The 25,486-nt window shown below is 41.6% G+C and overlaps 2 protein-coding genes across 3 annotated transcripts; one reads left to right on the top strand and one right to left on the bottom strand.

Annotated features, from left to right (window-relative positions):
* Positions 1-6,244: 6,244 nt before the first annotated feature.
* Positions 6,245-22,390, bottom strand: ibtk (inhibitor of Bruton agammaglobulinemia tyrosine kinase). 2 transcript variants are annotated; one of them, XM_058053441.2, is made up of 28 exons: positions 22,232-22,390; positions 20,880-21,713; positions 20,611-20,707; positions 20,398-20,522; positions 19,098-19,208; positions 18,133-18,303; positions 17,780-17,897; positions 17,405-17,585; positions 17,169-17,292; positions 16,245-16,422; positions 16,001-16,154; positions 15,309-15,693; positions 14,961-15,211; positions 14,815-14,901; positions 14,656-14,738; positions 14,524-14,561; positions 14,343-14,439; positions 14,128-14,229; positions 13,691-13,808; positions 13,457-13,517; positions 12,821-12,948; positions 12,528-12,640; positions 12,148-12,397; positions 11,615-11,713; positions 11,356-11,514; positions 10,981-11,181; positions 7,233-7,374; positions 6,245-7,092 (listed from the first exon to the last, which is right to left on the bottom strand). In XM_058053441.2, the coding sequence occupies exons 2-28, from the start codon at positions 21,201-21,203 to the stop codon at positions 6,967-6,969; spliced, it is 4,023 nt and encodes a 1,340-aa protein (XP_057909424.2). In that variant the 5' UTR covers positions 21,204-21,713; positions 22,232-22,390; the 3' UTR covers positions 6,245-6,966. The 2 variants fall into 2 exon arrangements, with proteins under 2 accessions (XP_057909424.2, XP_057909426.2); XM_058053443.2 differs by lacking the exons at positions 20,611-20,707; positions 20,880-21,713; positions 22,232-22,390 and having other exon boundaries at positions 19,098-19,165.
* Positions 22,391-23,138: 748 nt separating this feature from the next.
* Positions 23,139-25,157, top strand: tpbg (trophoblast glycoprotein). Its single transcript, XM_058053375.2, has one exon. The coding sequence runs from the start codon at positions 23,484-23,486 to the stop codon at positions 24,630-24,632; it is 1,149 nt and encodes a 382-aa protein (XP_057909358.2). The 5' UTR covers positions 23,139-23,483; the 3' UTR covers positions 24,633-25,157.
* Positions 25,158-25,486: the final 329 nt, after the last annotated feature.

Below are 25,486 nucleotides of genomic sequence, written 5' to 3'. Positions count from 1 at the left end.
GCCTACAGAGCTCTAATAAGGTTAAAAGAAAGTCACAATAGGTTTTCTATGGTCCAATTACAAAAATATTCCATGTATTAATATTGAATTGTCAATGAACCACTCACATATCTACACGTGTTGCTTTTAGTCTGTGTGTACGGGCCTCGGTGGAATAAGTTTGGACCCCCCCGAACTAAACATTGAAGCCACAAATGTTGCAGTATCCCCTCCTACAGGCTGGGTGGGCTCCTGTGATGCAACTTTAAACATCAATCATGTCTCCTTGTGTCTGTGGTACTATAACGTAAGGTGTGAGGGGTTGGGCAACTGTATTTGGCAACGTAAAGCTCTGCGTCACTAACAACCACTCAGGTCTCCAAAGCCTGATTATCTGCTTAACTCCGTGGCCCATAGAGAAGCTCTGCCCATATATTGTCACATACGTTCTTTGTAAAATACCAAAGTTAAAGTAGGTACTTCCTCAATGAGCGCAGCGCAGTTGGACTTTAGGATTGTATTGAATTAAACGCTATAACTCGCCTTTGGTGTGAATGGTTGTGTATTTGTCTCATGCGTCCACCTGTACCCTGCAATGCCGAGACCCTCCCTGCTGCAGTTCTTTTTGTTTTGTTTTTTTGTACTCGTACTTTGCCGTCACGTGTGATAGTCAGGTGAATCACAAAACATTGAAATTGGATTCCACATCTGGAAATGTACATGGAACTATTAATCAGTGACAAAAGGCGGAATGCAACTTATTCAATGGGTTTCCCAGGTGTAGAGTTATGCTAGCGATCAATTGACCCCCACCCCGCAATTTCATAAGACTTCGAACCCCCAAAAAAACAACAGGTATACACATTAATATCTATATGTTTTATGTTGGACCAGCCTGAAATGTATGGAAGTGGAAGGAAGCATTAAAAGGATACACAACTTTCCCTATTGGGCTATACCGACATCTTTCCCTGTCATTTCATGGACTTGTGGCCGAAACCACACAGCTGCTTGAACTATGGAATGTGAAAAATATTTCAAAATTACATATACGTAACAGTTTCCGGGCCGCACGGTGGTCTAGTGGTTAGCATGTCAGCCTCACAGACAGGAGACTGAGGGTTTGAATCTCTGTTGGGAGAGCTCTGCGTGGAGTTTGCATGTTCTCCCCCGTACACCTAAGGGTTTTTTCCCCCGTTTGTTCTCGCAAATTAACTTCATTTGGAGAGTTAACTGGATTAATTGGAGACTGTAATTTGTTAGTCTACCCAAAGTACAACATTGTGAAGTCAACTTTTAAAATCAATGAAACTTATGAATGAAACTAAGCCAACTAAAAAAATAATATTAGCGCCTAACACTCACAATTACAAGTGCGCCTGAAGGCCTCACAGGTGAGGAGACAATGCATCAGGTTGTCCATTGCTCTGTGTGCAACAAATAAAGTTTGAATGATTATTTTGTGTGGTAAAGGTGTTTTGTCTTGAATATTTCATTTTATTTGGTGTTCCAATTCGTCCCTTTATGGCGCAGCGGTGAAAACCTGTCGCTGTGAGTGGACATTCACTCGAAAATTAGGCTTTATTGTTGGTCGAGCTAGCTTTTTGTTAGAATGGTGCATCACGTAACTCCTCGGGCACAAGTTGCAGCTGCATTCATGAACAATTGGAAATCACGGGAAACACACACCCAAACATGCGCACATAGCCTAAATTGTGTAATATTTACAAAACCAACCACTTATTGCTCATAACAGTAAGACAATGTTACAAAATGTTCAACATTAGACATCAAATTTGTAAAAATGGATGAATGAAACTTCATCCCACTAGTTTAATCATGGTAGCCAAGTAGAAACAAACAAACAATCAGCTACCAGGGTAAATGGGAACGTTCCTGGGGTGGAAAAGGCACAGAGCAAGAAGATGGCAAAAACCTCCTGCGCCGTTTGCATTGTTCAATGCGCAACAAGAAGCTGTGGCAGGACAACGCGCCCACTCACGATGCCCCCGGGCATCTGACAATTCCTGCCCAAGAACAACCCTGCCATACTGGACCAACCTCCCTACTCATCCAACATGGATTCTTGTGATTTTTCCAGCTTCCGAGTTATCAAGGGGACCCGTTTTGAAGGCTTGGATGACATCAAGATTGCCATGACAACGGCGCTGTGAAGTATCAGGATGGCATTGAATTATCTGTATTTATTTTATGATTTATTACTGCTATAATTGCTGGAAATGATTTAGCTTTTCCGCAAGGAAGCAAACAACCACACACTTATTTTTCACATGGAGTTTGGCAGAGTATCTTCCTGGAGGATCTTGTTCCAATATGGAAGAATAATCCAGTGGGCAGCGGCGAGTCGACATCTGATTTTTACTATTAGTGATGTGACCCAAAGTAAACATCTAATAACTGCATGTCATATTTGATTAAAAACAGTCACAAATGGTTGCAAAGCGTCTGGGGCCTCACTAAAGGTGACAAGTGCCTGAGAAAACATGATGGAGTGTTTTACTTCAAGACAAAGATCCACTCATTTGTGTCCCTATAGTGTCCTTTCACGGAGATAACAGGAATTCCAGGTTGAGTTTTTTTCCTCTCCTGGCTTTTCCGTGAGCTCATCTCGCTGCAGTTGAGTGTACCAGAAGTATGACTGACAATGTCATTCCCGTCCTGCTTTTCAACCCAAATCCAAATGCTTGAAAAAAAAAAAAGGAAAAAACAAATATCTGCTGTAGGAAAATGTGTGTGTGGGGGGGGTCTCCAGAGAGAATCAGTGTTATTATTCTTGCAGATTAAAGCTTAAACGGTTACTGAGAAGATCATGTTTCCAGGGGCGATAGGGGGACCCATCTCACCCAAGAAGGTCTTTGGAACCACGCAGGCTACTTTGGACAACCAAGACGTTCGAAGCTGCTAAAGCACTTGAAAGACAAACAGACTAACTAATGTGACAGGCATGCTGTAAATTTGGTACTTCAGGTTTGAATCTGCTGTCAACATGGATTCACTGGATCTAAATATCTGGAAATCAACTAACTTCATACAGACACGCCTTCGGTTCAATACATTTGGATCATCCTCTTTCATTGGAACTAAACCAGACTACTATCATTACTCACAAACGATTGTTGACTGCTTAACTCACACCGCACAACCCGTGAATGCGTTTTTTTTTTTAATTTTTATGTGGGCAGACATTTCGTTTGCAACTCCACTCATGTGGCTGGAGGGCAGTCCAAGTGGCAGTGGGGGGAAATGTGCAAAAATGTCCATGTTCGTGTGGACATGGCCACTGTTCAGTTGTGAAACCATATTTGTTAAGTTCTAATTCGCTCAGTCATGTCCTGAAACCCAGGAGGCATAAAAGGGAAAATCGAATGAAACTTAACAGAGCGGCTGAGTCAGACTGTCTACCAACAATGGCTCCACAATGACCATCACAAACGTCTGCAAAGCAATTAAAACACATTTAAATACTAGCTAATGCCAAAGCAAAGCAGGTTGCCCAATGACAAATTAGGAAACTGAGGAAGCTCTGGTAAAAAAAAAAAGAAGGAAGAGCCTTATACCTCTGTAAAAAAAATAATTTCAGAGTCCCAAAAATTGATTTTACCTGCTTGCCAATTATAGACAAAATGTAAAGAACAAAGTCAACCACCTTCATAGGCCTCAACAAAGCTTTGGACACAGGGAACCATCAGTCCCCGCGACTAATTCTGGGAAAGCTGCCCAGGAAAAGTATATTCGTGTCTTGCGACTGCTGCATGACAACATGTCTGCCACTGTGGCAGTAGAAATGAAACAGAGCCTTTCAGGGTGGACAATGGAGTCAAACAGGCATGTGTCATTGCCCAACAGTATACATCGCTCCAAAAGAGGAAATTATGGACAAAACAGTTGGGCAATTTCTCAACTTCAACAGATGTAGTCCAAAAGGTTGAATCACTGTCACGGAGCTGCAGTATCCAGACAATAATGCCATTGTAGCACTTTCAGAAGAGGACCTGTAGAACACTATCTCCATAACAAATCCTTTACCAACCAACCCCTCTAAGTGCCACAAAGACCTTAAAACCCTGGAGGACGCAGCAAAACATGGTGACCGGGTGAAACCTTGACCACGAGGAGGCTGCACTGTACAATAATGACCTCCGCCATGCTGCACAGACATACTCAGAAAAGAAGCGTGTGCATCCAACAGGCCAAACTCACACCCACCAATCAACACTTCACAAGAATCAGGTCCATTCCATACTCGACCACAAATAACCAGCAATGAGTGAACACGCATGCTTCTTATGTGCTCAAATCGATAGCAAAAGGAAGCAAACAACAAACATCGCTAAGCTCCAGGATGCAGGTTCAGGCAGTCGTCTTCAGAATGAAAGGCTGCCTAAACCCCTAATGATCTCTGACAAGCTGCCAGTAGAATGACGGCCATGGAGAGGTCAGGTAATCCAAAGATAACTGGCTCCATGTCCGCAAAATAGGATTGGGGAGGCCAAGATGAATCACTACCGCTGTCCAACTGAGACCAGGAAAAGGAACTAAGCAGCAGGAAGACTCTTTGAGCTGCAATGCTGTCAGCATGTGAACTGAAGACTGAATTAGGAACCTCTAAGCAATGTTTAAGCTAGGACAGGTGGCGATCACAAAGTCATCCTGGAGTTCATTCAAAAGTCTAGCTGAATGGCTCAGAGTGTACGTGATTTGAGAATTGAGGTTTACCGCATCGATATTTTTGGCAAACAGACAAAACATGGATATGTTTGCAGCATAGCCGAGTCATACATTGACCGATTCTTGACAGTTACATGTGGTAATGCCACCTTTTTGGAAAATAAATCCATAGAAATAATAGAGTGATTCCAAGATCATCAAATGTCTTATGCCGTATATTTTTTGCAATCTCCGAGATGTAATGCTTGATCCTTGACCCGTGCAACCTACAAGTAGCCCAGGTTCAGCCCTGTAGCTTTTGTCCAAACCTGGCAACAACTGATATTATTTGAGTTTGACTTTTCCATTCACTCATTTCCATTGCGTCCACCGACTCTATCACTTTAACGTGAAGAATATTTAAATTAGCCGAATCCAAAGAGTCGGGCTGGATGAATGGAGAGTTTGACTTCAACCCTGCCTTGGCACTATACGATTCAGGGCAGGTAGGAAGTTATTTCATTGTGTCTGGACCGTCGCTCTTTGTCCATAAATAATAGAGACGTTAACCCCACAGTTTGGAGAATGGCCGCACAACTTTCCCATCTGGTTGGCAGGACAGATAGCCAAGGGTCTGTCCTCCCCCATTTCCCTACAGACAGATTGTGTGCAGTGTCCTCCATTAAACCATCTCAAATACATGTGCACACCCTAACACAATAAAGGGTTGGTTGTAGACCTTTGAAGGCTGGACACCTTCTCTATTCCAGGCTATAAAATATTCCAAGGTGGAGTGTGAGAACCATGGCTTTCTTTGTTTTTTTAACATAAATTCTAAACCATATGCGTTAAAACGGGGGGCAAAACTTTCCACCGAGGGCACATTCAGAAAAATTGAATGATGCAGGGGGTTCTACTTGGGATACATTTTGTACATTTCAAGATGCTAAAAGCAATCCAGTGTAGACCAGGATGAAAACCTTGAGATCTGAGCTGTAGGTGACAAAGCAACTAGTTAAATGTGTAATATATAATCATCTGTTAATGAAATTATGAAATTTTCAGAATATGCCAAGGGACAATTAAAAATCCCAAATGCCCAAAATGGGAAGCGCTTTTGACACCCTTGCGTTAACATCTTCTCGAGATGAGAGGTGCCTTTACCATAACTTATTATTCTTCACATATTCAGGATTCTTTTCTTTTTTTATGACTCCACAATGTCTGCACAACTTGTTATGCTACGATGGTGTGATGAAAAAGGACTCCAGCTAAATAGACCCTAATGAGTAATTAATATTTCCCTCACGAGCAGTCTCACTCAGACTTCCGATGTGATGCTCTACCTGTAATTACGTCCAATAAAACCCTTAAATTTCCACACTGTGTTCGAAAGGGTCATCGGAGTCAATTAGAAGATGAGTTGTGTTAATGAGCCCTGGCAGATGCAGGGCAGCAAACTTGTCAAGAGGTAGCCATTTTTACAAGGGCAAAAGATTCTGTAACAAAAAGGAAATAGGTAAGGTCATAATTAAAGGATGCTAAGCGTGTTACCGTTTTCACGTTGCTTGCTGGACTCTAATCATACAACCGTAAATACTGGGTCACTGCACAGGTACATACTTTATTGTATGGCCTTTTTCCATACAGTAGCTTCTTTTATACACAGACTGAATATTATACATGGTCCAAACCAAGTACTCATATTGCTCATAACGGATCCAGAAACATCCCTACAATGTCAATAGAACAGAAAATGGAAATACAAGATGTTAAAACTCTAACGTTCCCGCAGCTTAGACTGAATATGAGGAGTGAAAGCCAGCTTCAAACATTCAACACTAATTATGTTTGAATCACTATCACACCAGATGATGGACACACCACCACGTTAGATGTCAACGAGATATTTACCCCACTGCAAAACATCAACAAAAAGAACAGTGGGGGGGGGGGGGGACCCCAAAACTTACATACTGACACTTTGTAGTTGGCACTCTCTCAACTTTCTTAAGGTCCTGGAGAGAACGTCTATTTAAACATCCAGAATCTCCATTCAGCAACTTACCATGAGTATAACTAATGGAAAGCAGTTTAGACATGGGAGTCAACTAACAAAAGTCGCATCGAAGCGCCTTTGCTGGGCCAGCATTAAAAGGCTACATTCAGTCTATAATCCAAAACAACATTACTACGAGCAACTGAGGAAAATCTGATATAACTGCACACAACGTAGATGAGATATCTAAATGTGAGAGCACGAGGTGAACACAAACTGCCAATAATCCTCTCACTTCACTGGCATGGAGTGGGGTACAATCAGTGTTTGTTCCATATTGGAGCTGCCATGGGACCCGAGGAGGCTCTCTCCACTATGATCAGCTCATCGGGGTTGTCGCGTGCCTTGTAATGAAACAGTAGATCTTGGATAGCGTGCTCTTCAATCTATGAGGAGAAAAGAACAAAATAATATGCCATATTTGGGGTTGGTGGGGCCAGTAGCACCACACACTCTCTGAAGATGAAAGTGTGTGTGTGTGTGTGTGTGTGTGTGTGCGCAACCACACACAGACAAGCCGTGTTACCTGGATGAGTGCCAGCGGTTTCTCTCGGCTGCGGATTAGTGCAGCTTCCTGCTGCCGTTCCTCCTCCACAATGGAAGCAAAGGTCACCAGGGAGGGGAGGGGTGGGCTTCCCACTGCTGCTGCTGCTGCCATCACCCAGGGCCTGAGGGGACAGAAGGGTGAGGCAGCAAGAGAGAGGATGAGAGACAGTAAGAGGATGCATCAGGGGCTGTGCCGTGATAGCTTGGGTCTCAGTGTGGGGACAAAAGGTTACGTGAACTACTATTGACAAGCTTCTGTCTGAACGGCCGCCTGTCCACCTGGCTTAACTACGCCTCATATGTCATTTTATAACCAGTGTAAATGTGTGGAGTCTGCTTGAATCATTTCAGATTTTTATGGTTTCATTGTATTTTCAGGTTCAGAAACACTTTGGCAAATCTAATTTACATATTAACATTTTTTTAACCCTGAAAAGTAGACATCAGCCGTGCAGGGCATACCCTTTGACTCTTCCCATACATACAGTGGGGCAAAAAAGTATTTAGTCAGCCACCAATTGTGCAAGTTCTCCCACTTAAAAAGATGAGAGAGGCCTGTAATTTTCATCATAGGTACGCTTCAACTATGAGAGACAAAATGAGAAAAAAAAATCCAGATAACCATATTGTTTGATTTTTAAAGAATTTATTTGCAAATCAAGGTGGAAAATAAGTATTTGGTCAAAAACAAAAGTTCATCTCAATACTTTGTGATATACCCTTTGTTGGCAATGACAGAGATCAAACGTTTTCTGTAACTCTTCACAAGATTTTCACACACTGTTGTAGGTATTTTGGCCCATTCCTCCATGCAGATCGCCTCTAGAGCAGTGATGTTTAGGGGCTGTCGCTGGGCAACACGGATTTTCAACTCCCTCCAAAGATTTTCTATGGGGTTGAGATCTGGAGACTGGCTAGGCCACTCCAGGACCTTGAAATGCTTCTTATGAAGCCACTCCTTCGTTGCCCGGGCGGTGTGTTTGGGATCGTTGTCATGCTGAAAGACCCAGCCACGTTTCATCTTCAGTGCCCTTGCTGATGGAAGAAGGTTTTCATTCAGAATCTCACGATACATGGCCCCATTCATTCTCCCATTTACACGGATCAGTTGTCCTGGTCCCTTTGCAGAAAAACAGCCCCAGAGCATGATGTTTCCACCCCCATGCTTCACAGTAGGTGTGGTGTTGTTTGGATGCAACTCAGCATTCTTTCTCCTCCAAACACGACGAGTTGAGTTGATACCAAAAAGTTCTATTTTGGTTTCATCTGACCATATTACATTCTCCCAATCCTCTTCTGGATCATCCAAATGCTCTCTAGCAAACTTCAGACGGGCTTGGACATGTACTGGCTTCAGCAGGGGGACACGTCTGGCACTGCAGGATTTGAGTCCCTGGCGGCGGAGTGTGTTACTTATGGTAGCCTTCGTTAATATGGTCCCAGCTCTCTGCAGGTCTTTCACTAGGTCCCCCCGTGTGGTTCTGGGATTTTTGCTCACCGTTCTTGTTATCATTTTGACCCCACGGGGTGAGATCTTGCGTGGAGCCCCAGATCGAGGGAGATTATCGGTGGTCTTGTAGGTCTTCCATTTTCTCACAATTGCTCCCACAGTTGATTTCTTCACACCAAGCTGCTTAACTATTGCAGATTCAGTCTTCCCAGCCTGGTGCAGGTCTACAATTTTGTTTCTGATGTCCTTTGACAGCTCTTTGGTCTTGGCCATAGTGGAGTTTGGAGTGTGACTGTCTGAGGTTGTGGACAGGTGTCTTTTATACTGATAACCAGTTCAAACAGGTGCCATCAATACAGGTAACGAGTGGAGGACAGAGGAGCTTCTTAAAGAAGAACTTACAGGTCTGTGAGAGCCACAAATCTTGCTTGTTTGTAGGTGACCAAATACTTATTTTCCACCATGATTTGCAAATAAATTCTTTAAAAATCAAACAATGTGATTATCTGGATTTTTTTTCTCATTTTGTCTCTCATAGTTGAAGCGTACCTATGATGAAAATTACAGGCCTCTCTCATCTTTTTAAGTGGGAGAACTTGCACAATTGGTGGCTGACTAAATACTTTTTTGCCCCACTGTAATGATGAACTAATACCAAACATAAGACACATGGTCATTCCCTGCACTCAAATTTGTGTGCATGAAGTCATTCTTTTGTAGCTGCTATGACGTGTGGAAAGAAATGTTTTAATCATTCTCTATAATGCATATGTTGAAGTAGAAGCCTTTGTTTAAATCCATCTGCTGTTTTTACGGTTGAAAAAAAAAAACCCTCCTCACAATTGGAGATCAGACCGACATCTTTATTAATTCTGACATTAGGAAAGAAGAGTATTCCAGAGGGCAGAGCGTTGAGGTTCCTGAGTGTTGAACTCATCTATCTAAATGCCAAAAAGAACCTGATACGTGCTCCCTCTTCTGTATGACATAGTGTGACATGAAGCCTGCCCTTATCAATTCTGATTAGAATCACCAGCTTCACTAGAGACGCACACAGCTGTTTAGTTTATCTAGCGGACTCCCTGAAAATTGACGGCAGAGTCAACACACAATGCTAAAGTGATAGAGATGTAGGGAGACTAACTTATCCAGATTTGCAGTAATTTAACTTTAACGCAGTTTCACAAACAAGATAAAAATAAAAATAAGATTGTGTGTGTGTGTGTGTGTGTGTGTGCCTAGATGGGTGATGTTTCAAAAAGTCAGGGTGACTTCGCGCTCAGGTCAACTGAGATGACCGGGTCATTCTGAACCAGTTACCCTACATGCACCTCACTGCATATTAGTAAGCACTTGTTTCAGTCTATCACACTGTCATACTAGAAGAGATCCACTGAAGTAGGTAGAACATACTTTGAGACACGACTTGAAAAAAGATTCACGTTCTTAATTGTTGCTATGGCGTATTAGTTATGGGCCACATTAAGCATTGAGTACCTCTCGCTTAAAGAGAGGTTTATGTGGTTTAATTTGTGCTTTCATATTCTCAGACAATGCATCTGCATGTACTCTATTAAGTTTGAATGTACAGTGCCTTCAGGTTCATCGTGACATTGTAACTGGTTGCAAGCCACACGGAAAATGTAAATGTTGCAGTTAGTCATCTTATTAATTCATCACAAAATTGTGTGTGTTTTCTCCCTGAGAGCACGTGTTTTGCATCAGTTAGTGTCTCACTATGTGGTGGATGAATAAAGCTTCAACTATGCAATGAGAACATATTGAAAATATAGCGATTTATAACTTGAGAGAAAATAGCCTGATAGTAAGCAGTTAGTTCTACAATGAGTACTCCTGCTTGTCCTACTTTAAGAATTGTAGGACATTCAAGCCGCAAAGTTTCCTTTTAATCAATACACTGCACATGCTAGACACAGCCATTAAAGTATAAGCGTGCTGTGCATTTACTGTATAACTGCTGAACATAAAGTATAATATACTTCTCTCAGAGTAAATATTTGATTTACTGCTGGCACATACAGGTCCATTGCATGTTGCATTACTGACAAAAACATTTGTCAGGTAATTAAATTTACATGACTTAAAAATAATGTATGCTCTAGACTAATATGAGGCTTTATCTTTGAATTCATCGTCACACACAAAATATTATTATTATTAATATGCACCATGTGCCCTAGTACTTTGTTTGTGTTATAACAACACTTCAGCATTGCCTCCCAGTGGTAGCAAGACACACTACATGCGGTAAACTCACCTTGAAGGTTTCTCCAGCTTGCTGTGCTCATCACATCTGAACGTCACTTTCCTACTAACAGGTGTAAGACTTACTGGGGACCCTTCGACACCCGGGCCCCTCTGACTTCCAGGCTGACCTGCTCTGAGGACTTGGCTCTTCTCCTCCTCCTGGAGTGCCCGAAATGAGCATGAGGAGGGCGGGGACTGGACTGCTGTTGCCCTGATAAGGAAATAAAAACAATGCACTAATTGGACACATGTAGAACTATGCAATCATTTGCTTTTTTGTAAGTAATGGAAATGGGTCAATTGGGAAAAACTAGGATTGTCTCTATATGCAATAATTCGTACGGCTCTGATTCTGCTTCTGCTTCTAATGCTGAAGGACACTCACCAGGCCTTCCCACTACTGCCCTTGGATGGTGTGACGGTAGGGGTGGGTTTGGATGCTGCAGACTCCACACTGGTCTCCTTATTGGCTAATGCCAGCATCTTCCTTTGCTTCTGGGACAGCTTAGTGGGAGTGGGATAATGTTTGCTGAGGGTGCTGATGCTGTGGCAAGCAGAGAAATGTGTATAGTAAGTGAGGATAACAAGAAATTCTTTGTAAACCAGTGTAGTCAATGAATAGGACTACTCATGACTTATTTTACCTTGCAGGGCTTTTGGGAGATGCTTTGAGGGTCTGCACAGAGTTGGCTTCCATGTCCATGATGGCTCTAAAATCCAAGACAGGAGGTGGATTGGCAGGTCTACAAATTGAAAAGATACACAGTTACTTCAAAAGACTGGAATTGCATATACTATGACAACAACTATGGCAGAAAACTTAAAATAAAGTGGGGGAAAACTGAGATTTCTAAGAGTTTCATATATGAAGTCACCAACATGCTTTAAAAATCATGTGTAAAACTGGCCTGCCATGTGCAATCTATGTTTGGACAAAATTATTGTCTTCATCAAGGCTTCACATTGGATATAATGCCCCCAAATATGTGTTAGATGTTTGACAAAGAACATGACCAGTTTGCATCGGTGACATCTGTCCTCACAAGTCTGACTACAAAGCGAAGATCTGGCAGATCTATAGCTTTTTAAAATAGGTTTACTAACTGGATGACACAATTATTTGCTCATAAAGAACAATTAGAGAAAAACTACCAAAATATAGTAATATCCAGCGTACCTGGGAAGGAGCTTGGGGATGTTTTGTGGACCAGAGCTGGGAGGAGTTGGGAGACAATTCCTTGAGGTTAAGGTATCGGGTGGGGTCTTCATTCCGACACGGACCTCAGGTCTGTCATGAAATACTGGTGACTGCACGTCTCGGGGACTGCCCAGCCCCATGCAGCTCCCCTCCGAGTCTGATGTGAGCAACTCCTGCAGTGACTCTGTGGAGGTGCCTTTGCCCGTCTTCAAAAGGCAAGAGGAAACCACTGAGAGTAAAAAAATGCAAGTCAGTAAAGCGGTTACATTTTACTGCACCTCTAATTAAGCAGACAGTTGTAAAAGGTAACTCATGCATGTGAGTGGAACATTAGAGGATTGTGAGTTTGTACAGCGTACCTGCAGCAGGGGGGCTGGGAATAATATCAGACAGAGTGTAGCCTCCTGAGCTGTCAGACCGTCGCCTTGGTTTCTTTTTAGCCTTAATCTTAGCTTTCTTTAAAAGTACATCCCTGAGGACAGGTTGGTATAATCAGCAAAACACATTTAGAATAATCATCATATAGCATTTGGTAGATATATTTTGAACTTTACTGTTTGAATGACAATTATTTGAAACCACACACTAAGGTGGATATGAATCAAAATTAAGAGAGCTAATGGAACTGGTATTAATAATTATGCTAATTTACCTGTTGGATTGATCCAATTCTGCTTCTGTTTTGGGGATGAAGGCCAGATCCAAATCCTCATCTTCATACGTACTGAGATCTGGGGCATCAGGGTATGGAGTGACAACCCTTCTTTGCATGGCTGGTATCTGAAATTGCATGAATAAACAAATCAAAGCCTACCATACAGTACTTACATATGTTTCCTGAAAATACACAACACTCCTCATGAAGGTTTACAAATGACCAACCGAAATAATGAAAAACAAACATTCGGTGTTATCACAAAAAACATGAATCTCAAGGTAGCATTGCTTTAAAATGATTTAAAAGCTGCAATATCCAAGGTAAAAGTTGCATAATATTGCTTTAATACACCCCATATTTTGTGTTCAATGATGCTCTTGTAGACCTGTACATTATTCACAGCCCCTTGAAAGCACCACAAGTTGATCAATCAAAAGTTAAAACAAAGTACTCAGTAGCTATCACATTACTGATGCAGGAGAAAATCCATGCATAATTATCGAAAATAATATGCATAATGCTAAAGAAGATCTTACTTTGACTGTATCGGTAACAACATTACTAATTATCTTTGTTATCTTTGTTTCACAGGATGCAAACTAAAAAGGGTTGATGAAAGGTGACTCTCACCATCTTCCTGTATGCTGCAGAAAGCTCCACAAGCACTTCATCACTAAGGTTGTCCAGAGCTCTGAAGGTGGCATGGAAGATAAGAAATAATGGAGGCAGGCAGACACATAAATACCAATCATAACATTCATTTGGTCAACTTATATCTGCTTCAAAAATCCTCTGTCAACTAAATCAACATCACTTTACTAGATCTTTCAAAATCGCCGCACAATTATTAATCCTGGTTCTCACTTTGACTCCAGAAGTGCTGCCATGTTGAGCACAATGAATTGGAAGCAGGAAAGTTTAAGTTGCTCTGCGTTGTACATGGTGGCAAACTCCAGCAGCTCTGCTGCATTTTTCAGAGTTACTGGAAAGAGCAAAAAAAAATGTATTCATTCATGAGATTTACAAATATAAGAAGACCCACTCTTTTTCAACACAAGATTGTGTTTGACAACTCTGCTTCGTTGATTATCTTAAAATTAGCACGATAACTCCTACACTGTTTGCTGAAACTGTGTTCGCTCGTTTTAGAACCAGCATAAGTATGTGTATCAATGCACCATAGAAAAGAGGTTTCGGTAGTGTATAATTAAATTAAACATGCACCATTATGCCACGATAAGGGAGGTAGAGGTTATTGATGTTAACAAGAAGTATAAGAGGAAAATACAAAAGCGACATACAGTTTTCGGTGATGACGACCTCGCACATTTCCTTTAATCGTAGGATGAGCAGCTGATCGGCTACAACAAGCACGTTGCACACAAAGGCCACATTCAAAGAGCCTGGATTGGAAAAGCAAGACAATGACAAGTTGATTGTTTACATAGCAATTTATGGCCAAAGTAAATCAATCAAATAAAGAATTATAAAGTATTTGAAACATGTCACAAGCTACCTTGCATGGTGGGGGACTCATCTGTGTAAATGTACTCGAGAATGACTTGCAGAATCTCTGAGCTCGTGGGCATCTCAAGTGCAGAACAAGATGTAGCCTGAAGGGGGCAAAAGAGCATCAACTCTAGAACTAATGTAGAAATTGGTAAAGGCACTTTTTTTTAGTACACTGGTTTATATACCTCAATCCAGGGGTTGCCAAGCATGCTGTGGAAGTACTCTGCAAACATGGACACAGACATAAAACACACAGCACTTATTTGCAATTTGACTTCAAAGTAACAGATGTTAAATTGATCTAGGTGGGTTCACACCTTGTCTTGCACAGAGGACACTTTTATGACAGGGAAACTCTCTCCCATCTTCTGACTTGAGAGTAACATCACACAGGTATGAGCTGCAACAAACGCAAATAGTCCTCAGAACTTCTATTTCTTATCACATATACACTGAATTGATATAAGATTACCTACCATTTCTTTTGGATGAATTTAAGTTTGTTGGCATTTTTTTTATGCATAACATTGATCTTCCCCCCCTCGTATCTGACACCATCCAGTCTGTCGAGAAAAAAATAAACTCGGCATCAAGCCAGCTTTAGAGGAAATGTCAAACTCACCGTGCAGACAGGCTGCCCAAGCCAAGCTTCTTGGCGACTCCTTGTAAAGCTTTCACCGGGTTGTTTGCTCCCTCGTTGGCACCCTTGTCACCTTTGCCACCCTTCCCTTTCTTGCCGGGCTTGGAGCTCTTGCTTGCATCCTTGCCACCATCACCTCTAGCTGCAGGGGGAAGGGAGCAGTACACTTCCAGTGCAGAGCGACCTCTTAGGCCCAATTCCTGCAGGCTGCTGATAAGCTTCTCTTCTGTATTCTAGTCAAACAAGTTCATAGAACAGCACAGGTATAAAAGACTTTGGCATGTTGTATAAATTCACCAATGGTGATTGAAAATGAAGCATTTTTCATACCTGGATTTGTTCATTCAGAGTTCCTGAGCATTTCGGTCGGGCCCCGTGCACCAGTAGCTCACAAGAATCTGTGTAGATGTAGTGCAGCGCATGCTCGAGCATGTCAGGCGGAATCTTCTCCAAAATGACTAAGTCGCAACCCACTGCATCTTGACTCTTCCTCACGTCTTCATCATGGTCCTCATCAATACCACAGCACTCGGCCATAAACAGTTTGCGGAAGAACTCGGACCTCATGGACAATATATATTTATGAGCTGGAAATGTGCGATCACCGGCCTGGAGAGTCACATCATGGATGCTGTCCATTTCGTCCGCTTCCTCCAAAAGGCTCCGGAAGTGTGACGCAAATGAGGATGGAGAAATGCTTGGAATCTCATATAAACTAAAACAAAAAACAAAAAAAGGTTTGAAAAAGGCCCCATGTGCTTACACTCATTCTAGTACTCTTGACACCTCAAGAGGTAATAGATGACAGCATTTTTCAATGTCAAAACGGGTGCTTTCTAACAGTGTGTCATCTTCTCAGTCAAAAGAACACCAAGATTGAATCATTTACCTAATCGGTTATATAGACAGCATTTTAAATAAGTAGCAGAATTCATCTGTTAATACATTTGCTATTTTCTACTGACTGTCTCAAACTTTAGTTGAGTATTTTTGATCATCTTTATGCATTAAAAACAATGTACCTTGCTTTGGGATCAACTTGTAGCAATCCAAAATTTCGGCCACTGGAGTCCATGGTGATGCGGAGAGCTCTGTGAATGTACGGGACCTTCTCCAGACGAATTCGCTCAAACATTGGGCCAAGATCTGAATGTCCGCAAACTTCCACACTGATCTCTGTCATAAGAATACATGTGCATAATATAGTTTAATATACTTAATATTTTAATTCAGTGGGACTGCTACTTTATCATTATCACCACTTACCTTTTTTCTCTGCGTACTTTTTATATTCTCCTGCCCACACGCCACTGAAACCCTCCCCCTCTTGAGTCACAAACATCATGCCATTTTTGCTGAGAGCAATGTCCGACATGAAAACCTGGCGCCCGTATATCCACCGGCACTGTCTCACCGAGCTAACTGAGGAGCGCCAGCAAAACACCTGACAGGGATGGAAACAGAGAGGAGGGAAAAGTTACTTAAATCATTTCCATCTATAGGACTCTCTAGAGCTATGACTGGTTGTTGGTTGTATAACTGTCTACTATGCACCAAAGGTTAGATAACAGCAAACGCAAAGGTAAAAAATAACAACGTTATGCAGTCGCTCACAATGTGTACACTGCACATTTATGTCCCACAACAGATTTTGGCCAAACCTGTCACATCAAATGTCGACACACCATAAGTGTCTCCTGGTTGTTAACACTGCTGGATTTTCCATCAGCACAGTGATCAATGGGTGTTTTGTGTTAAGCGATGACGTCCATGATTGCATAGAAAGAACATTTCTTACATGCAAACCCAAAAAAGTAATTAAAAATGTACTATATTATGCGTTCCCCAGTCACAGACTAAAAGCCTTTGTAGATGTATTAATAACATCTGTGATATGCTTCAGTCAAAATACCACAAGGATTACGAATTATTGTAAATGAAACCCCCTCCACCCCGTCATCACCGCTAGCCCTGTTCAGCGCAGCCAGTACGCGGGCCTACTCCGTCTCATGCAAATGGGCAACTCCTCACCCTGGCCCCCCCTCTATTATTGCGGCAGTCAAATGTGGTGCACACAGGCAAATGTTCCAAACTTGTAATGCAACAAGAATGTCGCCACGCTTATGTCAGTTGAATATTAAGCAATGTTTACAACCACAAAAGTAAAAGGGCCTTCCTGGCTGCACTTACCCGACCAGATTCATCTAAAGCCAAGATGGACAATTTTTCTCCCCCTCCCTCATTTAGAATCTGTGGATTGACACGATGGTCCAGGCTGCCACCGGTGACCAAGACCTTTTTGATGTTCAACTGTCTGTTTGGGACAAAAGGATCGTGCAATCATCAGGGTCACAGACAATTCACCAATTCACTTTTCTATCAATACGGTCTTTATGGTAAACTACTTTACAGTGTAAAGTATTCACCTTGAAGCCATTTTTTTGCACTGGTAGTCAGTCAACAAGTAGACATCCCCCTTTAATGTCACAATCACCGTTGCTCCATCACTAGCTGCAGTCATTGCAATGGCAACATCCTTGTGATGCAGAGCTGATACTTGCCGGGGGGTTGTTACATACTTCTCTCCATTTGGATCCAATAAGTGACCTGAAAATCAAGTTGCAATACTGTGCATTAATACAAGCAGGTAATAATACAAGGGGCATATCATTAAAACTGAAATATAGGATTCTGATGAGAACTCCATCGTAATATACTAATTACGCCCATTTGAAATACAAGTAATGGTTTTAAGCAGGTATGGGACCAGACAAGGAGATATTAATATATACAGGACTTACCAAGCTGCCCTCCATTGAGTCCCATTGTGTACACCGCCTCCCTGGTCCACAGCACTGTGTGGAACCTGCCTGCTGCCACTCCAATGATTGTCCTTCCTTTCAATGTTTTGGAAAACACCTGCAAAGCATTCATACACTTAAAAAAAAAAGATACTGCATGGGGAATATTCATTTGACGCCCTGCTGAGTTTATTTACCCCATTAGAGACAATTACATTACATATATATTGGCCTATTTGTTTAAATAGACGTACCATCAAATTATGGACTGGTCATATACTTGCAATGGGGTAAACTTGTACATAGAAAGCTTCTATCAAACGCACTGCAGGAGGGTGTTCCTTATTTCCTACCTGTTTAGGAACATGCGCCGAAGCCGGAGGAGGAGACAAACCAAGCTGGTGGAAGGTGTTGAGGCCAAAGGTATAAACATAACCTTCTTCTGTCAACACCACAGTGTGGTCTTTTGCTGCTGCCACCTGGGAACAGTGGTGGGACATCAGACCCTCCACCATCCGAGGGACCTGAAGAATCAAATACAAACACAGTGAAGCAGTTGGCGCAAACTACAACTATGGTTTAACTTGGGATGGGTATCATTTACATTTAAACCGATACTGGTTCTAAATCAGAACTTTTGAAACTGTGCCACAGCCGGTACATTAAAGAGAGGACAATGGGTTAATGTTTCTGAAATGTTGTTGATCAGAATCTTACAATAATATAATTAAAAACTATAAGTAACAATATCACCAATTTGAAATCAAATCCACAACATTGTCATAATTATCACAGCAAACTGAGCAGCAGTACAGAAGACAGGGAGTGTGCTTGACCTGCTTGTGTTGTATTGTTGATGTTCAAATTTACGCTGTTCGTGAATGCTCCGGGCTCGCCGTGATGAAGTGGGTGTACAATGAGGAGGTGTTGTGTTGCTGATGTGAACAGTGCTTAGGCCAAATTTGTGTGCATTGTTGAAACTGAGCACTGCTGTTGGCGTATTCAGTTTGGCAATAAAGTTCTGAAACGGTGTCAAGACTCCGCTTCTGTCGGGACTTGCAAGATGTTACTTGCACAACATCACCTTCAAGTACTTGCAGGTTAATTTAGCAGCGAAATGAGGCACAGCGTTAAAGTACCCATGCCTAGCTTTAACATTATTAAATGTCATACATGTGTAAAAACTAATTATTTGCAATAAAACATCTCAAGCTTAACTTTGCTGACATGTATAGGGAAGTACACAGAGGAATAAATTACTTTAAGGATTTGTTTACAGATATTCTTTCTAAAAATCAAGCCAAACTAAACATCTCACCAGATAGGTCTGTTCATCTCCATGGCCAAGTCGTCCTCCTTGCCCATGTCCACATGTGAATACTTGACCTTTTTGAGACAGAAAGACTGAATGGAATTTGCATAGCACCACCTGAAAAGAGCCAAAGACAACCGTGACCTATTCTGGTTTACTTTTTCTATTTGAAGTCTCCACATGAAATGACATCTCAAATGAACCGTTTCATCTGACTAAGACTTAATGTAATAATTTGACCTCATGGGAGATGTTGCCATCTCTTTCCATGACCCTCTGCCAAGGCCTCTTGTCACGATAGTAAAACAACACGCCAATAAAAAGGCAGTTGCACAAGTGGAAAAGCAAACATCATTACTAATACATGGCTCTCCTCAAACCTTCAATGGAGCGCGGGGATGTTTCCCCAAGTATCACATTGATGTGGACATTCACACACATGCATGCACATCAGGGTTGTTCATTTAATTAAAAGCCGTCAAAGTGGAATTAATATTTAACCTCTGGCATCTGCTATATTGGATGGACAAGGGGAAGGGAAGGGAAGAGATATAAGCGGTGCTGCAGAGTCATTGTGCGGTCATGAAATCAGATCCATCTGCACCCCAATGGGCCTTATGATATGACAGTGGAAGACACGCACAAAGGTCGAGAAAAAAAGCAACATTTTGACATTATTTGCTTGAAGAGAATAATATTTTAGTGATGGACAGTTTACTTTACCAATGTCTACTTGGTGTACATTGCGTTTGTTTTTTTATATATTGGAGGTCCATTTTCTATTTCTGTATTTCAATTTTTGTATTTTATTTACATATATTTGTCATATTGTATTTCTGTAATTAATTATGAGTTAACTACTTCAAAAAGCCATTAATCAGAATTGATTGACAGTTCTAGTTGCAAACAATGAATAATAGGAGAACAAAAGGTGACTATAGGGGTGTTATTTCCTGTCTAAAGGCTCCAATAATGGTAAAAACAAGCTATATAGAAAGTCAACAACTGCTATAAATGAGGGATGACTGTATATGAGCCTGCATCCTAAATTCTGACCCTGTGTAAATTAGAGCACACGCTACGTCAATTCTAAATTCTAACCCAAGTCTTGCTTGACTGAAACACTGGAAATACACATTTTATTACCATTTTATTACCCACAAGAACAGACACACATAAAACCGAATCATTGTGGTACTGGTTTTGAATTGATGCATGTTTGACCAAAGGGATAGAAATACAGAGAACGTGTAGGATGTTTGGTATAGGCACACCAAATGATGGATGGTAAATATTGTTGGCCTACCTGCTTAATGCAAACACCACTCCTGGTAAAGACATCCACTAATTCAGGGTGCTGTCGACTGTCTTGATTACCATGCCCAAGGCTGAAATTAGTATTGTTTCCCCATGTGTAAACTTCAGTCGGATCTGTAATTGTGAAGTGAACCCATAATGTACAATACAAAATGTAAAACAACCAAATTTCATTATGTGTTACTGAGGTACAATTTTTTACCAGTGTTTCGGAAGGTAACATGAGCTGGTCGATCCTTCATTGTCAGGTCCAGGACAGAGAAACCCTCCTTATCCTGAGTGGAGAGAAGTCCACCATGCTGGAAATAAAGCACATGACAACTCAGCAGAAAAAATGCAGACACCCCATGGTCTTGGTCTTCTATTCCTGACCTGCCGCACACCAAGGGGTAAAATTACACATAATATTGGTACCTGTTGACACCATCATATCTGGCTACAAATAAACAAAAATTGTGATTTGAACATTACCTTGACAAGCGAAAGAAGACAGTGGATTTGTCCGTAGAAGACGCTGCGGTGAAGAGCAGTCCAGCCAGATTCCTTATCCTTTACAGTCAAGTCAGCGTTCTTACTTTCCAGCAGCCACTCCAGTAAGGCCTTCTTTCCCAGTGAAGCAGCCAGATGCAATGCTGTGCGACCGAATTCATCCCGCAAAATCGCAGAGTTGTGGCAGTGTGAGGTAAGGAAAGCCCGCAGCTGCCCCTCAGAGCCACCCGTTATTGCCGCCACCGCCTCATTTGCATGCTGCAGTGAGCGGCATTTTGGGGTGCAGTCCGGCAACGCCAGACTCATCCTGAGCGATCCCAAATGTCCCCAATAAGCCCTTCTGCCTTTCCAAGTAAATCAAAGGCAATGCACAAATACACAATGAAACAAGGCTTCCCTTAGTGGGGATGAGTGCATTAAATCTATACCAAAAAAAAAAACAAATGTCGAGATGGTTGTGGAGAGCTAGAATTGTGCCTGTGTTGAGGTTCCACCGCACCCTAGCAACCCCAGCGACTGTGTGAGACTTGTTCAGTCTACCATTTCGACAAAATGTTGCATACAAGCAAAGGCACTTGCTTCATACAACTGCATCTCAATTTCCAACAACAAAGCCACTTGTTTGTATACAAAACTGTACAATTCAATATTTTCAAAAATAGTGCGTCGTCTATTTTTTTCTCCAAATATGTTACAAAAGGAATTTCCCCAATCTTCTCACCCAGCAGTCCAACCATCAACTTGAGGGGAAAGGCAGCCTTTCCCCTCACAGCACACACCAGGCTTGTTTTAAAACTCCATAATTGAAGTGTACACCTGGGGGTGAGAAATATAAATTGTGTTAGACTACCATTATCAGCATTTAAAATGTCAATGTATCTAATGTGGACACTTATAAATAGCCAGCAAGGGTGATATCAAAATACAAATATTGACGCTGGTGATTATGCATGGAGATTATGTAACCAAGTTAGCCGAGTTAGTTTTTAGTTATTTGAGCAAATGGTGATAAATGAACTCAGCTGTTTTTATCATTTAATACAACCAATCCAACAAGGTTTGACATAATTTAGTATAATTTATCCCACAACAGTGACCAACTTAGCAAGCTAGGTAGCTCTGCTAGATACATCAGAGAAGGGCAACGGCAAATAGATCTAACATTTGTGTGTTTTGTGTGGGATCTTAGTTAGTAACGTACGTGTTTAAAGACAACTAATACCCAACGTAACCCAACCGTAAACGGTAAACGCTAGCTAGCATTAGCCAGGGGTGGCTACGTTGACTGACACATCATCGCTAACTTGAGTGACCAAAGACAAGTAATTCCTTACCGTTCGCTAGATAAACGAAGAAAGGAACATGGCATTGGTAGTATCAGCAATACATTTCCTTTGTGCCATTGCTAGAAATACGCTGCTTCTGTAATAGTATGAATTGGACAGGATCCCTGCCTCTCCGGATTTGGTTAAACAAACGCCTCTCTAACAACGAGACTTTTGATTGGCGGAAGAGTGTGCATTCCACGATCTGATTGGTTTATTTCCTGGGAAAGGGCATGACTCCGATCAGTGTCAAATAATTCTTATTAAATAATAATAATAATACAATAAAAATACTTAGTTTCTAATAGGGAAAGAAAAGATAAAGAATGTATTGTAATACACATTATTATTCAGTGATACAACACATAAACATATAAACTCTCTCTCATATGACAGATGTCTGTTAATGGTGTATATATCCAAAAATCATTATTATCTAAACATATTAATACTGTTTTAATTAGATTGATATTTGAGATTGATATGTTCAAGAATATCTGAGTGGGATTTTTTTAAATTTGTTGTAAACATTTTTTAGATATTAACAATTGTTTGGTTGCTCACAAATTATTGAATTTATTTTTGAATCATGCTATTGTTTTAAATGTACCGGAAATGCTAATTTATTCCTAACTTTGTAGTAACAGAACTCCCACAGAGGTCTCAAACTATTCTTGCCCACTCGTCAGTAGGTAGTGTTATAAATTATTATGTATTTTTTTAATCCATTTAGTGATTAAGTTACATTTTTAAAGTTTAATCAGTCTCAAAACGTCCCATTGATGTCACAATTAGACATCATGGACAGAAGCGCGTGAATACATATGCGTATTTAAATGTAAGAGTCTTGTTCTCCCCCTGTCAGAGGTGTTTAATGGTACGGTCCAGCTTGAGTGGTGCTGCTGTTTGACTCTCCCCGCTCGCTTTCCCAGCAGGTTACCGAGCTGCAGGCTGACAAACGGCACTTCCCGGTGACAAGGTGGATTGTATGCATCGATACGGAGCACCATTCATTTCGCCAAGTTTGGTTTTGAAGTATTTGGTAGCCTGTTTTTGTGCTCGCATGTCAATGAATGGAAAGAAAAAACACACACATAAGTTTGTGTGCATCCCCACCTTTGCCCCCATCAGGGAAATGAAGACTTCAATGAAGATGGTTTGGGGATAGATTTATGGCGTCCGAGTTGGAATTGGAACGAATCAAGGTGAGGAAAAAAATACAAGGAAGTGACTGTTCTGTACAGACTTTTTTCTCCAACAGATGGTAAAAGCCAAAATGCGCCTGTTGGGCACATCATGCTGGTGTCAAAGTGAAGGAATGAATGCTGTGATGTCTGCTGTGATGCACTTACTTTTACTACTTGCTGTCCTACCGGCCTGCCAAGGCTGCCCAGACATATGCACATGCTCCATGCAAATCGTTAAATGCCAAAACCAGGACTTGGGCGTGATTCCACGTCCCATTCCCGTCAATACTACATTTCTGTGGATCACAGGAAACAACATTTCCACCGTCAACGAGGACTCTTTTCCAACCCGATTGGAATTATTAACGGATCTTTATCTCAGTGGCAATGAGATGGAAGCTGTGGAGGAAATGGCATTTCATAATTTGCCGCACCTTGAGCGACTGGACCTGAGCAACAATAACATCCAAATGTTCAGTGAAAAAGTGTTCCCGGATGAGAGTAAATTGCAGGTTTTAAACCTGAGTAGATCTTTTCACAATCATTCCTCTGTGAGCGAGGTGCTAAATATCCTACGGAGTGGAAACCTCCTCCAGCTTACCGTCTTGGACCTGTCCGACAACGACCTCGTGCTTCTTCCAGATGGTATCTTCACAAGCCTGTTGAATTTGGTCAACATCAACCTGCAGAACAGCTCCATCATCTCCATCTCAAGCGGGATACTGAAAGCGCCACCGTTGCGTGAACTTGACCTGAGGGACAACAGTCTGAGGAACCTCCCTACCAACACGCTGACCGAGTTCAACCTGAAGTCGGACCTTCGTGTCCGCTTAGCGGGGAACCCGTGGCGCTGTGACTGTTTTATTGTGGACATGCTGACCTGGCTGAAGAACTCCACTCAGGTCACTGACATGAAGAGCCTCACCTGTGCAGATCCTGCACGTCTGAGCCGCCGGCCGCTGGTACAGGTGGAGCAGTCCCAGCTGAAGTGTTCAGGCAAGGTGGAGGGCGTGCTGGAGACCTCGTATGTTTTTCTGGGTTTGGTATTGGCCCTGATAGGCGTCATATTCCTCTTGGTGCTCTACTTAAACCGGAAAGGCATCAAGCGGTGGATATACAACATCCGGGATGCTTGTAGGGACCACATGGAGGGATACCATTACAGGTACGAGATCAACTCTGACCCACGTTTGGCCAACCTCAGCATCAATTCGGACGTGTGAGCGAGGACAGCGAGACATTAAAAAGACTTTTTAAACTATCAAAAGTTGCATGAGAGTCTTCCTGCCGCCTCCGTCTTGGTTCCTGATGAACCTTTTCATCACTTTGCCTTCTCTGCTCCCGCTGCATGTCGTGTACCTGGACGCTCGGATAAATTACATGTGCTCTTTTTCTTATGTGCATGTTCATTGCATGGACAATCAGTCATGATGACTGGTTGAAATCAGTGTGATGCTCCATGTTTACGTACTTTACCTGAAGGACACACAGGTGGAGAACGTTGACTTTCATGAAAGACATGGAAGAATACCTGCTGATCCTTCTTCGGAAGCTTCTGATGAGGAGAAATACTGTATAGATTGTCTGTGATTTCTAAAAAAAATATGTGATAACTATATAGCTATAGTTGGATGTCTTTGTATGGTTATAGTTCATATTGCATACTTTATGGATTTATCAGATGGATGTCACTCATCAATTTATTGTGAGTATGTTCGGATAAATAAAATGCCTCTGAATTGCTCGTATCCGCTTGACTGAGAGGATTTCAATCATAAGGCGGCGTAATGGTCAGAGGGGTTTACGTATTGAACACCACAACATTTCCTGGAACCACAATCCAAAGGTGGTTAGTAGTAAAAATAGTCGTAATTCCAATGCAATTTATTCATATTTTCTAACATTGTCTTCAAATTTGAGGAGCAGATAAAATGGGAGATTATTTTATTTGTTAAATGCATTGATTGTACCTTTTTTTTAAATCCATGTATTTACAATATATTCAGTTGCTAAGGTTGTAACTGAATGCTATAATCATGGTTCACTCCATAACTTGGTCATTTTAAGTACACTTAGG

This window comes from Doryrhamphus excisus, linkage group LG5, assembly GCF_037039965.1.
Source record: "Doryrhamphus excisus strain RoL-2023G ecotype Guam linkage group LG5, RoL_Dexc_Guam_v1.1, whole genome shotgun sequence".
NCBI classification, from domain to species: Eukaryota; Metazoa; Chordata; class Actinopteri; order Syngnathiformes; family Syngnathidae; genus Doryrhamphus; species Doryrhamphus excisus.
The sequence above is the reverse complement of the archived record's forward strand: the minus strand, read 5'-3'. Positions and strand labels throughout refer to the sequence as shown.